The following is a 17,667-nucleotide window of genomic DNA, read 5'->3' as shown; positions in this document are numbered from 1 at the left end:
AAGTTAAACTCTTTTTGACCAAATATACAGAACAGTTTGATACAACAGCTGCAAGGTTTCAACATAGATTTTGAGAGGATGATGGATGATGCTGATGGACAGATTAGTTTGGAAAAGTCTGTCTTCATAACAGAGTCACATCAGGCTAAAAGGCGTGTGTTTTTTTCTCAGATGAAAGGCATCGTGAGCTGTAATTGCTATTTTGTAGACAATTTGAAAAGTGATATGCCAGCAGGTGGTGTCAGCTGGTGCCGCTGCAGGTCATGCTGAATATAATTTGTATGTAATCAGAGCTGAGAGTGTCTGTTGGTGAAGCGGTGGACCTTTCTGTCTGACCCAGTGCATGGTGGGAGGAGCTTGGTAAGTATGCTGACATTCGCACGCTTGCTTTGATGTTCCGGGAAAATCTCGACAGTTTCAGCTCTGCATAAAGACCTTCAGGTCCTTTTACATGTACCGGTAAATGAGACCAAGAGAATGAATGCAAACTGACTTGTTGCACTGGTGAAAGTTGAGTGTCGAATTTGTATTAATTTACACTTTAAAAGTGCAGTTGTTGGCTGCAAACTACCCATGTAGCTGTATGTGATGTATGTGAATACAGAGCGAACATTTTAATTTTATACTAACAAAATACTAACAAACTATGATTATCAGACATTAGCATCAGCAGATATTCATAATTCAAGGACTGCTGAACAGCTAAACAGAGGTGGTAATTGTCATATACAGATTTTACTAATCCAATAAACAGTCAAATTAAGTTTTTTATTGACATAATACTTTTCTCATCAGGGGCACAAAGCAGTTCACAGTGAAAAGTGCAATAAATTGTAATAAAATGATTTTGGGTCCCACAACAGGTATCCCGGGCCATAAAGTATTTCCCTGCAGGTAAAATTACATTAACTGAAATTAATATTTATTTACTATTTGTTGTTTTCTTTGTGGATGTGGCACCCCTGGTCTTGTAAAAATAAATGTATCTTTAGTTACAACTCATGTGTAGTCCTTCCCTTTTTTTGTCCAGCCTTGAGCCGGGTTGTAACAAATGGGGGCTCGTCTGGGATCATTTGACACAACCCGACTCAAGGCTTGAACCTAATTGCAAATCAAAAAACAAACAAACCAGGCGTAAACCAAAACAAGAGAGACAGACTAAACACATGGGCCAGCTTATATAGCCATGAAGGCCCAGGTGAACAGCATCAGCTAAAGACGCTCTCTTGGCAGCGAATTTGCCATTCAAGACAATAGGAGGGGTGTCAGGGGTGGATGTTGTTCGAGAAATTGACAGGGCTTTTTAATTATTAAAATACTGAAGACAAAAGTTTCTATGTAGCCGCTGGTATTTTAGCAGAGATTTATCAGACACCACAGGTTTGATGATTTAGTCTGTGGGTGTGTGATGTTTTTGAACTACTGTACGCTGTGAGCTGTATTTCACTCATTACTGAATGCTGATCCTCAGTACAACTGAGGGCTGGCAATGGATTGACTGATATTAAATGACCATTGCGAGATAAAGCAGGTTCTGTCAGAGGTTTCTTCCTGTTAAAAGGGAGTTTTTCCTTCCCTCTGTCGGAGGTTTTTTTCCCTTAAAGTAATGTTTTTTTCCCTCCTAGCTTATGTGGGAATTGTTGAATTGTTGGGTTCCTCTGAATAATGTTGTAAAGTAAACAAAAGGGCTTAAGTGTGTTAAGTGCCTTGAAATAACCTATGTTGTGATTTGGCACTATTTAAATAAAATTGAATTGAATTGAGACTTAATGTAAAATTAAAATAGTAGCATGAGATTGTATGTCGGTAGCATGGCAGAGCTGTATTATGCAAACAACAAGATACAGCATTCATCAGGAAATGAGTAGACTTAATAAAAATGTGTTTTAAGATAAGATTTAGAAACAGTCTTCAGCTAATCTTAGTAATAACCTTCAGTTTCATACCACTCAAAACTACAACCAGATGATAAGTAGCTGTAAACCAACCTCATTCAGTCTCACCATCTCTTAATTACATCAGATCTCCTCCAAAGAAATGCACAACCAAAACCTTTGATTCCAATTTTATCCAATTATATTTTGATCTTTTCTGCCTAATGTCACTCCGATCCCCTCTTTTATCTTCACTATCTAACAGACAGCTACTGCAGCAATAATTAATCGACAAACCACCGGCCTGATGGGTATAATAGGCGTCTGGGATGAATCGATACTACAGTGCGTCCTATGGCTTTTTCATCCACAAGAGGTGACGGAGCGTTACCGCTTCTCAAATTTACACCGCTCGTTCGCAAGCATGTCTGTCGAGCAACTGAATTAAGAAAAGGACAAGTGATGCCTTCCCGGCTCTCGGGAGGGAATGTGAGGAACGAGGAAGATTGTCACAGCTGAAGTGCAAGTTTATAGATCAGCTCTCACTGAATGCTCCTTTTAGAGAAGGGTCCTCACCGGCCAATCAATGAAGCAGTTATATCATTGTTAGCGTCCACTTCATTGAGGAACAGCATAAGACCAACACCCAGCCTATACAGAGATACAGGAGGTTATATAACGATACAACCTTTCTCTTTTACAGTGCGTGTGCATGTTAATTAGTCCTTGGATGTTTCAGTGTCTGCACTGTTAACAGCGTGTCACCACAGAGACACTACATTTACAGTGATAAACACTGACAGTTCATTAGACATGTCACTTCAAAGGTGCACGGCAAAAACAAACCGTCGCAGCCGCTCGTGACAGCGACATTAAGGTGTTTCCAAGTGTGATGTGTGTGTGTGTGTGTGTTACCTGTTACAGTCGACGTGCAGCAGGAGGTGTGAGGCGCTGATGGTGAGGGCGATCTTGTGCCACTGGCCATCGGCGAGGCGGTAGGGGAAGGACTCAGAGCGCGGCTTGCCTTTGAAGCGGTAGTGGTAGCGGATCTCCTCTCTCACCCCGCTGCTCTCCAGTTCAAAGTAGCTGCAGGGGAAGAGAAGAGGTCAGAGGTCAGAGATGCTCAGCTTCCTTGACAAAGTCTATGTGGAGTATAGAAATATCCAATATGCATTTCAACACCACCCTAAAATAACGTTGCCCTGTATTTCATTTCATTTCATAGCACCTGACACTTTCCATTCATCCCAAGCTGTATTTATTTATTTTATTTTATTTCATTTGTTTTTGTGTATATCGTGTGTGTGTTTATTCATTGCTCTAATTTTTTACGAAAAAATAAATTTTATCTACCTTATTTTATTGTATACGTATTTGTAATTATTCTGTTACTGTGTGCACCTTTTTGTGTTTCTATGCTGCTGTGATGACAAAATGTTCCCACTTTGGGATTAATAAAGTCAAAATTTATATTACATGTCCAAGGTCTTTTCCAAAGCAGGCTTGCAGATTCTCTAAACCTTTTTTAGAAATAAAGATGAAAATTAATTATATTTTAGGTTCAGAAGGAGGTTGAAAGCCTCTACAGTACCTCTTGCAATACCTGTAAATTTGTGCTACAACAATCAGTCGATTACTTAATCAGTAAAGTCAAGAAGAAAAAGTAACCCAACTGTCTAATAATTGAGTCACAATATGGGCAACAATTTTTTTGAAGTGAAAATTTGCTTAGCCTAAAGACTTACCAGAATTAAGGAGAAAAAATAAATGTCCACTCTTCACTTATGTCGTTGAGATTATTTTTTTTTTTAACTTTAATACCAATGCTCTACGGATATTGTAAGTCAGTCTACAGTAACATATTAAAAGATAAAGCTGACATCTTTATCTGAGGGTGGCACCAACAGAAAGTATAGTAGTGGAAAGTGGTGGGAATCCTTTAAGTGATATGATCAGGAAATAAAATAGAAATCCGAGATAACCCGTGGACAAATTTATTAACTTAGAATTTTATGATACTAATTGAATGGGAGTCTATGGAGACGGAGGCTTTCTGGAGCCAACCTCCAGTGGCACCCGTTGGTACTGGAGCTTAAGCCGCTTCCGCATTGGTCTCATTTTTCATAGCCGGAAGCTACGTCCACTTTTATATACAGTCTATGGTAGAAGTAGACATTTTGGCCTCAGGTCATTAAAGTCATTCATCTCATTTGTTTAACCTTGTAATCAAGTGTTGGTCAGGAGGAAAATGACCTGACATGAGGAAACATCAGAAGATTATCATGAATATCATGATTTAAAATTTCACATAAATAGGGAACAGGTTTTTTGGACATAAGATCTATTTTACTGCTTGTTGAGCAAACATATATTTGCACAATGAAAATCTGTTATAATACTATGAAAATTCAATGTTGTTCAACCTTGTACTATCTCTATTTAACCATGGTCTGGTAGAAACCACAATCGCATTGGCAGACTTTGCTGATCCAATATTAATGGAAAAAATGCCCTCCTAACCGCTGAACACCGCTACACCCAGCTGAAGTAACAACAATGTGTATACACATATGAAGGGCAGTGACTAGAAGCATTAACAACTGAGGCGATTGCTCAGTGTAAGCTTTAAGTAAAGCAGTATGTCTAAGCAAATAGGAAAAAGAGAGATATTTCCGTCTCAATTTCAACCTACGGTGCTATGTTCACTTTGTCGGGTGACTGCAGGCGTTCAACATGTAACTCTTTTCGGCACCATGTGTGCTCTACTCTGCATCCTCATCAGCCATGCTAAATTAAGAGCCAGCCAGCCACAGACAGCAGCAGTTCTGAGCCGCGGGCAACCGGTCTTGACATTTCAGCTTCCCCGCGGCTGCAAATGACCCCAACACTGGAACCTCTGGCCCCTAAGCACAAACACACATCCATACACACACAAAAACTATATAATGTAGCCCGTGTGGCTCTCTAATATATAACCAAAATGTAGCCCGCAACCCCACCTATCCCAATATATTCAGGCACAAAAAAAATCAGACTCACACAGGGATCAAGCCTATTCAATACCAAAGCTCAACACCTCTCATGCATATTTATGAAAACAGAGAGTGAACCCACTACACAGAATATCAATCGCAGCTGTGGGGCAGCAGATTTATCCATCTTCCTGTTTGGAAAATGATTGAAATTGAGAAGAACTCATAAGAACTCAACACAAACAAAAATCAAAAAGGAAACTGTCCACACATACCAAAACTACAGTGAGCACAGAGGCTCAAAGTTGAACCAGGAAATCATTCTAGAAACTGTGAAGGATGTTTACAAAATTAAGTTTGGGTCCAATTACCATACGTTTTGCTAGCCTGGAGATTTGTTTAAATTTTGTCTGAACTTGTGTTTCGCGTCCCAACCTGAAACTGATTTTTTTCATAATTAAAATTACAAATCGGAATTATCTGAATGTTTACAAATACATTTTTAAATTTCCTTGAGAAAAAACTGCATGGTGATTGTGAAACACATTTAACGTAAAATGGAACTCGAATACACGTGAAAACTCCACACGATAAAGGCACACATGACTTTCCGATATTTGAAATGTAAAAGGTAAAGTAACACATGAAAACGGGTACATACGGTCTTTGGACATCTCAGTAGTTAAATATTTAATTTTGCATGTGAAATATAATTTTTCAAATGTAGAAACAAGGCTGGCAATAAAAAAAAGTTCAGAGATTGCTGCTCTTGGTGCAACAATGTGACATGCACGGAGCAGGTGGAAACTATAACTTCACTAAGTATTCCAAGTTACATCCCTTGATCAGCATCAGCTACTGAGGTACCTGTGTGATTGAGACCACTGACCTGCGATGTCACGTTGGACTTGTGGAGGAAGCGCACATCGAATTTTGTGTCAAACTTAATCAGTCAAAAACAACCTTGAAATGCTTCAGAAAATCTACGGCAATGAAGCAACGACCCGAGCGAGGTGTTTTGAGTAAGACAAGAGTGGCTGAACTTCAATATTCAAGACCGAAGGTGTCTAAGATAAAAAATTCTTCGAGATGGTTTTCTTTGACATTCAGAAGGTTGTGCACCAAGTCGTCATCCCCCCAAGGGTCAGACTGTCGACACCGAGTTCATCCGTGATCTTCTGAGGCGTCTGTAGAAAGTTTTTCGATTCAAAAACCACCTGAACTGTTGCGAGATGGCATTTTAATTCTCCAGCATGACAAGGCACCCGCTGGCCACACGTTGAAAGCACCCCTACTCACCGGAGTTGGCTTCCTGTGACTTCCCTCTGGTCCCGCAAAATTTGACACAAAATCTGATGTGTGCTTTCTGCTCACGTTTCAGGTCCATGGCGAAATCGCAGATGCTCCTGCACCAGTGGTCACAAAAACGCATGTAACTTTCCAACTTTTAGCTTTCTACCTGCTTCGTGCTTGTTCCCATAAAACAGGAGGAGTCTCAAAACTTTTTGATCACCACTGGTATTTCTTACCCTTTGAAAGACACTGTCATAAACAAATATAGTACCTTCAGTTGCGGGATGACTAAATGTTACCTCAGTGCCTGTTGATACAACTCAATACAAAAAATATGAACCAGTGTTGTATTCTTGCATACTAAGACTGAAGATGAGCCAATTAATCATTGCAATGAAGAAAAGAAAAGACAAACTAAATGAAAGGAGGGGGCGGTGATCAGTAGCTGGTGTCTTGTAGGGTTCAGCTCAGCTCAAACATTTCCACAGAGATAATGAAGGGCCATCAACCCCCCACACAGCAGGCTGTGTTCTCACTAAAACAATTATCACACAGTAAATTAACAAGCATCTCAGGGAAATGTTTTTTTCTACAAGATTAAATTGCATTTGCACGCATCGAGTAGTTGCTTAGACGTGTGTGTGTGTGTGTGTGTGTGTGTGTGTGTGTGTGTGTGTGTGTGTGTGTGTGTGTGTGTGTGTGTGTGTGTGTGTGTGTGTGTGTGTGTGTGTGTGTGTGTGTGTGTGAGAGAGAGAGAAGTAGAGCCGGTGTGGGTATGGGTATGGACGACCAGTTCGGCTGCCTTTGTACAGCTTGTCATCCTTCCGAGATTAAATGAATACATCACTCTGTGCCGGCGCTCGGCACCGACCTGACAGCCCGTCTCTATCATGCTGCAGGAGACCGAGCCGTTGATACTTGTCAGCCGGAGAAGAATCATTTGCATCGAACGAGGTGTAGAGCGAGAACGAGAACTCTCCAGCTTTGCCTCTCCCACTGATGGAAGCGTCCCCGGGGCTTTCGAGAGCCCTGAAATCACTGAATGAGCAGAAGCACTGCTATCCTGATTTGACTCCTGAAATAATCATCAAAGGCATTAACTCCACTTCACAGCAAGCGTTTATTTTATGAAGTATTTAGTGGTAGCTATTGTATGACCGCATTACAACATATTTAATGAAGGGGAATAATCTATTGGCAGGCAGTCCGTTTGTTATGAATAGCGGAGCCTGACAGACTCTAAAAATGACATATCTGTTTTGGTGCTTCTGTACCAAAAACATTTTTTAAATGAGACTTATCACCATTTAAAGGCTTTCTTTTTCATTGCTGATCCTTTCAAAAAGAAAAGCACTGTACATAGCCGCTTTTTTTTTTCCTAATGGCAACTGAGCTGATCTAACAGACTCCTAATGCGAGCATACACGGAAAAAAAATTCATGTTTGCATATCAAACAAAGCAAAACAAAACAAAACAAAACAAAACATGTCTGGCAGTGATAGAGGGAGAAATGTCTTCCTCTACCACTTTGCTAGCTTCTACCAGGCTAGCAAAACTACATCACTGTGTAAGCCCTTGTTTTCTTAACACAACTTGAAAAGATGTGCATGAGTGAGATCTCAGCAAAATTTGGTGTTGTAGGTACAAGGTACAGTTGATCTGGATCCCCTAAACACTCTGTTAAACAATGCCAGCAATAGATTAAAATATTGAATGGAATATGGCTGGCTGCCTGGGAAACACTGCTTGTGTCCTCAAAATTATTACAAAAGTTTGCTGCTCTTCCACCCGCATTCGGTGCATCTTTTCAAAAGTAGGAGGCCCTGTTGTTCCATTATGATGTAAAAAGGCTTCAGAGGAAAAAAGGCCCTGAACTGGGACATCGCTACCACAGTTGCCAAGCAAAAGAAAAGGCTTCTTTGTTATCATCTCTTAGATTGATGGGGTGAACCAGTTAGCAGTCACATGTTCACAAATGCAGGAGATTCAGAGCTTAATTTACATCCATTTGGAGTCATGTTTCGAGTCAGCTGATAAATATTCCAATATTTACTCTCCTTTTTGGTCTGTTTTTTGTCTCCACCAACACCTGAGGTTCAGTAATTATCTTTCTCCTTAGCTGATAGACACTTCAAAGTGTTCGTCAGTAGTAACTTTATATGTCTGGTCATGTACAGTGGGTTTATCACACCTATAGGAGATTCCAGTTGATGACAGATGACATCATAATGAGACTATACTGCAATTTGACTTCTGTCAGACTATTAAATAAGCAGTTATCCTCACATATCTGCCTCAAATATATAAGCTAGTAGGGGCCTTCTACATTTTAAGGAGGCTTTTATCACCCGTATATACACAACCCGGTAAAACGTGAAATAGACACGCCCGTCCACAATAGCAAAATGTGAGACGACTACGCTTGGCTCTGTCTAGGCGTGAAAGTGTCCCGCTTTCCTGTAGTGGACGAAAATTAAACCTGCTGCATGCTTTGAGCCATTTGATTTAAAGGAAAACATATATTTTTTGCAAAAACATGTGGCTGGGGTTTCTAAATAAGAACATGGTTGGGGTTAGGAAACAAAAAACAACTCAAGAAAAATGTTGACACCTCCTACATTTTGAAACTCATCATCCAGCCCCTCCTAATACTAAGACTGCCAAAAAATGTCCTTTGTACTTGGTCTCAAAAGCTTTGTTGCTGGACCTTAGTCACATGATCCCACGTCAGATGACAATTACGTGCGTGTAAGTTTCACGCTTACAAAACGTGTAACTTTAACACCTAGACAGCCCAAAGTGTGATTATCTCACATTTTGCTGTAGTGGACAGGCATGTGTATTTCACGCTTTGCTGTGATACCGGGTTGCTTTATGTCATTGATCCTATGTTCAAACTGGGCAAACTGCACCTACTAGCAGGCCAGAAAGGCACATTTATTGTGACCCCCAGGTCTGTCCTTAAACTTTGATACCAACCCCATATGTTCAGTAAGATTGAAGTGACCAAATCTGTCTGAAAACAGACCTATACCGACAGCACAGCAACTCATAAAACTATATAATCCACAAAAGTTTGACACACATTTAGAACTGCATAATTGGCAGATGAGACTTGTTGTCGTTTCTTTGTGAAATAACTATATAGTGTCAATTGGAAAAAAAAATATTTTCAAACATCAGGTGTCTCATTTAGGCTCATCGATAATGTTGATGTTACATTTTTAATTGTCTGTTAAATACATGTGTTTGCCTTTCTTTACGCTTTACAGCAGCAGCAGTAGTTTTGAAGCGCGCTATACTAAACTCATTAGCATCAACACTACCGATCCACTTTGCTCTGTCAGTCGGTGTCAGCGCTGCTCTCTTATGCGCTGACCTCAGACCCGTGTTTACTCGTTCTCTTGCTGCACTCCGAGCTGTTAATGCGAGCTGCCCGCGCTGTATATGAATGCCAAACTCTAACAGTGGTAAAAAAGAAAACAGGGTCATCTGAACCTCCCACTGCAGCTTCAGCCATTGTCCTGCTGTGAATGGAGTCATGAGGGGATGTAGCTGCGACACGAATACAGAGCACCAGCCGACCACCTGCTTAGCGGAATGTGCACGGAGGCATGATATAACAAATAGGAGCCTACAAGAAGCTGTCAAAATGTAGCAGAGTAAAAGGGATTTTTCTCTCAAGGCTAGTCGGACCCGTGAAATAAAGAATGATGGATTAAAACTATTCCAACACTGCAAACTTCAAAAATTACTTTAAGTGAATGTATCTTCCACCTCTGACTCTGAACTGAAGGACTTGGTCTTGGAGGGAGTGTGCAGAGACACACTACTTAAAGCAAAAATTCTGCACACTGACAAATGGTACAAGGAAACTGTAAGGTGACCTGACATCCTGCACGGTACATATAAAGTAGTGGGCAAACTATATGTACGCTGCTCTAAAAATATACCTTGTGTGTGAATTCATCATGTCCCTTCAAGGCAGCACAGCCTGCATTGTGACTGAATGGTACTTGATCTATAGGTTAATCGTGGTAAACGCATCGTTTAAATTCTCCACTGTTAGAGCATTAACGGTGGAGATCTAATTCTAAATCTAATTTCTTTAATCCATGCACATACCAGAGTGAAAAGAAATAATGGGGTTTGCTTTTACGCCAAACTACTGTATGTCTTGGTTGACTCCATGAAGTTGCTGGTTTCAGCTGTTACAAACAGGCAAACTGTTTATGTATTAAGTTTTACAAAAGCAACATGGTGGATTTTTTTTTTTTCTGACAAAAAGTTTGAACTGAATAATGGTTAGGACATTTCTCATCAATATGTATGGGGGTCCAAAAATGTCCAACCATTCCAGTAAACTGAAGGTGCCGTCCAATCAACGGATGAATATTCAAGGTGACCTGCGATGACTTAACGGCGTTCATAATGCGGGGCATAATGCCGCGTGCTCATGCAAATTCCTCTACCCAATTTCTTCACAGCATCATCACGCTGAGACTGGAAGAGATGGCGAAGCCCAAACTGCTGCGTGATAAACAGCCACGGTGGCAGGGGTTGCGGGCCCCGGGGTCTCCTGAGATGGAGGTTGTGGGCTGTAGAAGGGTCTCAGAAGTGCTGTGACAGCTCGGGGAAGAAGCTGCTGGGGGGTGAGGGGGAGGGAGGGTGACAAGTGGTCTTAATCAAAATGCAGTGGCTTCATCTGTAAGAGAAAAGTTTTGGAAATGAATGGCTGCCCGAGAGTGCTGGCATGGCTGTATATCATGCTGTCCTTTTTCTTCACCTCCAGTGTCATGCGGCTATTTCATGGAGGACAGATGACAGCCAATTATCTGCTCAATAGGGAGGTCAGCACTCTGGAGCTTGTCCGTGGAAAAAGAGGATGGAGTGGGGTGGGGGAGGTAAACCAGACCCCGTGGCAAAACAAAAAAAACACACCGGTGCCTTCGCTTACTGACCTGGAAAATGTGAGCGGGATTAGTTAGTGAGGCATTGTGCTTGAGTTGTCACAGGAAGGCCATCCTCGACAGAAGTTTCTGGTATTTGAACGGATTCTCTCGTTGCTTCGGAGGGTGACGGCAGCTTTCACCACCGAGCACAGCGCGACGTAGATAGATCGATGTGATGTGATGTGATGTGATGTGCGGGGGGGGGGGGTCAATTCATATTTTTTATAGCCGGAGTGCGTTCAGTATGACGTACGTGATTAGTGGCCGAGCACTGTGCGAGGCAGACCACCTCAGGTTGGTGGTGATGAGGGATGATGGTGTCCAGAGAAGGTGAAGTCAGTGGTGTACAGGGCACAGAGGAGCAGATAAAACACATTTACAGGCGTGCATCAAAAATCCAGGACGTGGCTCTGCATTTTATGACTGATGTTGTAAAGTCAGTTAACTAGCCAACTTGATATTCTCTGGACACGACATGATTTTTTTTTTTTAAGCAGTAAACACAATGAGTCCACGACATGTCCCACGAAAACTACCAGAGGAAAGAGGGGAAAACCCCAAAACTCTCTCGGGAAAACTTTGGAATTAGTCTCTAAGCCTCTGCTGAACAAATCATGCTGTGTTGCTGCTGTACGATTGCTCTATACGCAACACTGATTAACAGGGGATCTGCTCAATGTTGAAAAAGTAAACGAGAGCAAACATTGGAACTGTGAGGTCCTTTCCTCTTTCCACACACAGGCAGTGGAACTGACAGGAAAATGCAAAAGCAATATTTGGTAGGGATGGGAATTTCAAAGCAAAAATCACTCTTCCCCCCCGAAACAGCCTCAGACCGCGTATCATTTATAAACACCTCTATACACAGTCTGTGCCACACACACACACACACACACACACACACACACACACACACACACACACACACACACACACACACACACACACACACACACACACACACACACACACACACACACACACACACACACACACACAGACAATGGAGGGACTCTAACTCAGGCTCATCAAATGCCATCCAACTTCTAAAACCGGCACGTTGGACAGAACTGATGAGGATCATGTCTTTAGTTCCATCTTTGACAGGAGAGCGATTTGTTTGCTCTGCACGTCCAACATCAAACTCACTTCATTTAACGATTGATTATTGATCAGTGGATGGACCGGCTACTCGGTACTTCACTCTAATGTCGGTGCTTCGCTGTGGAAGACTTGTATGCTAACTTTACATCATCCTCATCTATTTTTTTGAGGGAGTTCCAATCAGAAAATGTTTGACGGCAGCGGTTGTCCTCACGTTTCTGCTGTTCGCATCGTGACGTCTAAATCTCAGTTTAAACCTGGTACCTCCTTCTATGGCGGCTAGCAAACAGCTTTTAGGCACATTTCCACCACCTACTGATAGGAGTAACGCATTACAACCAGACGCCAGTAAAAACACGGGAAATAAGGGAGAACGATAGTCGAATATACTAATAGATTTGATATATTATTGTGTCCCATCCAAAACATCTAGTTGTGTTTTCTTTTCTTTTTTTTTCTTCCTCTAAGCAGTTCTTTGCCATGGTCTGAGAGTAAAAATTTGAAATGGTTTCAAAAATGTCATTTCTTTCGAACAGAGCTATTAATTTAAGACAGGACACAAAATGACAACTTCAGGTAGTTTCTAAACATCCAAAAACTGTTAAATTGACTTAAATTGAAAGAGAAATATAGAGAAAAGTACACCTCAAACCTATCTACTAAAAACGTAGCTACCTATTGCAAACTATCTCTTCAATCCAAAGACAGTTAGTGGTATTAGCCACCCCAATGTTAAAGGACATTCCAGGGGATTCTGATGTTTTTCCTCCAGACTGTTTCGAGTCTGCTTTTTCCCCTCGCGAGAAGGAGGGCAGCCAAAAAGCTAGAGAAGGTCCCCGGGGTCTGAGAACCGTCGGACAGGTGGTGGAGATCTGAATGCTCTCAGGGGTGGTAGGGGCATCCTGCCATTCAAGCTAACAACAAACACAGAGAGGAGGTCTGGGGGAAGTATGAGGCAGGGTGAGTCTACGAAAGCCTTTTGTGTTGCCGGTAAGCCAGCAGAGCGGCTGCTGTGCGTGTAAATGTCTTCTCCTGTGGGCTTGCTGCTCTTCGAGCTTGCTTCCCAGCAGGCTTCGGCAGACACAGAGCGACACCGCGCAACGCACGTGTTTTCTTTTCAAAGGCAACCTGGCAGAAATGGGGACAGCAACTGACAGAGCAAATGTTGTTGTCAAAACTATCTTGAGTTTATAAGAGCCTTTGATATTTGGCCCACTTTGGACGCCTTAATGTTCTGTCTGCAAATTGCATCGTCTCGATGATTCAGGGCGGCCGGTTGAGCTTCATCTTCCTGTTTTTCTTCAAAGTAAGTTTATCTATTGCTTCCTGCATGCTGCTGTAGCGAAAAAAAAATTCCCCTCGGGGATTAATAAAGTAACTACCTAACCTAACCTAACCCTAAAGTGTTATTCTCGTGGAACAGTTATTGACATTTGGCTTCCTTTTTTTTTTTTTTTTTTATAAAGCTCTTAAATCCATGGCACCCATAAGAGCATCAGGAGTTGGTGGAAACCAAACCAGAGAAAAAGCAGAGTTGATATTGTGTCTGCTAGATGTGGAACTATTTCTGAGCATTCTAGACATAGCAGCTCTTCCCGGTGTTAATTAGAGGCAGCTGTGGGTTTGTCATCTTTTTATGTTGCTCTTCGGGCCAAAAGTAAATTCAGCTTTAACTTCCAGTAGAAAACCACTTGCTATCAAGTCAGAAATTCTGTCTCCAATCCTGTTGTCATTCCTATTAATAGGCACGAAACACATTTAGCAGGATGGTTTGCAAGCAAGAATGCTTATTAACGAACATAATTTGCACAAGAAAGAGTGTATTTCTGTGCAATAAGTGCAAAATTCGGCTTTTTGATCAGCCTAAAGAATTGAAAAGAGAGCCAAAGGAATCAATGCAAGACAATAATTGTACTGTATTGCATCATCATCCTGAGAGCAAACACCGGCAGCGAGTGCACTCCTCGGAGTAATCCAGGAATAATCCCGGGAGTGCAGTGTGCAGCCTGCTATCTGTCAGAGGTAACAGCGTTACTCCACAGATGACACAAATCCTGTCTGATGGCAAAACAAAATTTGGAGAAATTCTTAAGATGAAGTCTTTGCATAAAATAATCAAATCCAGGCAGAGAAGGCAGCGATTAAGTACCCACGGCAGCACAGCACAGCTTCCAAACGGTTTCTTTTCGTCGAGAAATTTGGGATCATCTGCCAATGACTGATAAACAAATCAAATCGTCAGTTGCAATTCTGGAAGTCACAGTACTGTTCGGCAAAATGTCAACTCACCTTATTATTCAAACTATATCCATCTATCCATTATCTATAGCTGCTTTATTCTGAACAGGGTCACGGGGGAGTTGGAGTCTATCCCAGCTGACTTTGGGCGAAGGCGTGGTACACCCTGGACCAGACGCCAGTCCATCACAGAAAAAAAGACAGAAACGGACATGCACGCTCGCATTCACACAATTTAGAATCACCAATTTACCGATCATGCATGTTTTGTTGAGTACCCGGGAGAACCGAAGCACAAAACTCCACACGGAAAGGCCCTCGCCCCCGTTAGGGTTCGAACCACCCCCATCCGAGGCTCGAACCCCGAACCTTCTTGCTTTGAGGCAACAGCATGCCGCCGTATTTAGCGTATATAGTAGAACCAAATGCTGTGTGTTAATTTATCAGATTGACAAGGTCTCTTTTAACAAAAACTGATGTGACCCAAGAGGAGACTGGTATATTGCAACATCTCACTTTCCAGGATAGATTTAGGAATTCCAAGCGGTCAGCTTTTGTTTAACGGACCACAGATTTTGCAAAAGCTACTTACTGGTTCAACGAATAATAAATACGAATTTAATATTGGAAGAATGTTGAAAAGAACTTCACCAGAAGGAAAGTTATCTTTAGAAATTCATCAGGTGGGAAAAAACAAAATCAATTTCAGGTGGGTGCAAACAAAAACATGATTTCCATCTGTAGAAGTCGATACGACCTGTCTTTAAGTCATGGTTGGTAGGTCTTAGTTTTCCTACTTTACACCTGGGCCTCGTATGAAGGCTGACTGAAATGTTCAGGGTTTCTGAAGGTCCTGGATCAGGGTTGTGTTCATTTAGCAAACACTTTGCAAAGCAACAGAACATACAAACGAAGTACATTCCAAACAAAGCGTGAGCAGAGGATTTAAAAGTATTCAGAAAGGACAGTTTGGGCTGTAAAAGTTACTGACTGATTAATTAATTAATGTCTTTCTCTCACGCATAACTTACTGCAGATATACGATAAGTCTGCACTGGGCCAGATATTTACTGCATCGAACTTCCTAATGCAGCAACATTTACAAACTTTTACCGCAAACTCCAGTTTAACAAATTCCTCTTCTCCTCAGCATGTTTCCTTAAGAGGAACTTGTAAGTGCCTGTGAACTGAGGCACAGAGGGAGAGACAGACCTGTGGAGTGACAAAGGGCAGGCAGATGAACAGAGCAGCTGGAGGAGCCAGCTGAGCATCTTTGGTGTTTGAGTGCTCAGGTGGGAAGAGCCAGTGGAGAGACCGGAGCTTTGAGTTAGTTCATCACAGCGCCACTGCCACTTGCTGACAATGAGAGCGATACCGGGACCGAGGAAACTGCTGTCTTGGCAGAAATAGGCTCCTTTTGTTCTATTCAGCCGAGTGGAGCAGCAATAAACCTTCCTCCTCATTCCCCAGCGCCGGGCACAAGAAGCAAAAAAAAAAAAAAAAAAAAAAATTAAAAAGCTTTTTTTTCTGCTTTTGCTGTGGGTACCGAGAAATGCTTGCATTCAAAAAAGCGTTTGCGCTTTGAGGATGAGGAGAGCGGAGGATGAGAGGAGGATATTATCATATGGGGAGAGCGGACTTGGCAGAGTGGGTGGGAGGGGAGAGAGGACGGTTTGATTGTGTCGAGAGAAAGATGAAGACGTGGAGAAGGGACGGAGCAGGAATGCATGATTGGATTTGGCCAAGTAGCTACAGTAGCTGTCTGTTAGCAGGCTGGATTGGAGGCCTGTGTTGTTATGGGAAAGGACGGGCATCGGAGGAGGGCTCTTAATAGGCACTTCAGAGAGGATTCAGAGGTTCAGAACAAATCCTTGGTCACAATGGAGCACAGGTCTGCACCAAGCCAGCCAAGGCTCAGTCCATCTCGACAAATTTAATTACACCCGCAATGTGGCATTCCGACTCACTCAACAGCTCACCTTACAATAACTTTGGCCTGCTGCGGCTCGGCTTGATATGCATCTGAATATCTCTTTTATAGTACCTGACAATACGCAATATTTGAAGGAATATGACAGGTCTTGAAAGTCAAATAACTAACTGGAGGTTTCATCATCACTCTGGATCAGAGGTCGCCAACGTTTTTTTCCTCGACGCTACTTTGACAAAATTAAAGTGTCGGAGAGCTACTCGTTTAATTAAAAAAAAAAATTAACATAGCTGAGCTCCACCCAAACCAGCTTTATAAACTTCTTTTGTCGTAAACAATAACAAACTGACACTGAACACGCACATTTTTTTTTTTTTTTATCACAACAGTTTAAACTCAACAGTGTGTGCGTGCTTTTTTTCTTTATGGATTTCTTTACACCTGGACCCTGTGTGAAACTGGAGGGCTTTTAATTTAGTAAATACAGTATTAAAATATTGTATTTATGTTATTTACCTAATTCATGAGCACCTGATTCTTTCCAGCTCAGTGTGAGATTCTCTGCTGCGTTTTGCAGGCGCGTTGCAAAACGCACAAGTTTAAGTCCTCTGATCTCTGCGCGTCAGTGCAGCACGGTGCTTAACGGACACAGGTGGAGGAGAATGAGGTTGAGATTGTCCACTCGTTAGTCGATCGCGTTAGGAGGGTCATTTTCTCGGACAGATGAAAAAAAAACGAATAAATAAATAACGCTAAATATACGTGGGCGGCCCGCCCATGTAAGTCTATGTGTGGGAAACATTGCATATTGTTTGAAAATTGTTTGAACATTATCAATTTACCTATAGAGGTTCTGGTTCAAAATACAGCCCTGTGATATTGGAAGCCAACGACAAATTATGTATTTTGGCGTTTTGGTTAAAAGACTTGGCTAAATTATATAATAATATCCAGAGCTATGTCTTAATGTAAACAAAGGTAGGGATATTCATTTTAATAGGGGCTGATCCCCCAAACGCCTATTTCGGAACAATATGCATGGCATAAGTGGCATAGGAATCTGCATATCTGACAACCGGGTGTGTTTGAGTGCAGCTGAGTGCCTTTGATCTGACATTTGCTTAGTCCGAGCACTCGTCCGAGCTACATGTGTTGGGTGGTGCGTGTCATTGTGCCTGAAGGAGGAGGGCGGTACAGCCAACTGGGCCCGTTTAGCCTTGCCTCGCTGTTGTTTGGCCAACCCACTGTGCAACAATTATGCCTGCAGGTAATGTGAGAGGAAAAGGGAGAGAGACTGACGGAG

General features: G+C 42.0%; 1 protein-coding gene across 3 annotated transcripts in view; it reads right to left on the bottom strand.

Moving 5' to 3' along the window:
- LOC138624866 (protein kinase C-binding protein NELL1-like) overlaps positions 1-17,667 on the bottom strand; it is a 247,844-nt gene that overhangs the window by 192,893 nt on the left and 37,284 nt on the right. For all 3 annotated transcript variants that reach the window (XM_069705430.1, XM_069705431.1, XM_069705429.1), the window contains exon 4: positions 2,790-2,960. In XM_069705430.1, coding sequence (XP_069561531.1) covers positions 2,790-2,960 — 171 coding nt within the window. The remainder of the gene's footprint in view (positions 1-2,789; positions 2,961-17,667) is intronic.

The sequence above is a fragment of the Brachyistius frenatus genome, unplaced genomic scaffold, assembly GCF_029030835.1.
Source record: "Brachyistius frenatus isolate BFR_SWC_R1_liver_20210118 unplaced genomic scaffold, ASM2903083v1 Contig_56, whole genome shotgun sequence".
NCBI classification, from domain to species: Eukaryota; Metazoa; Chordata; class Actinopteri; family Embiotocidae; genus Brachyistius; species Brachyistius frenatus.
Note: the sequence above shows the minus strand (reverse complement) of the source record. Positions and strands in the feature narration are given on the sequence as shown.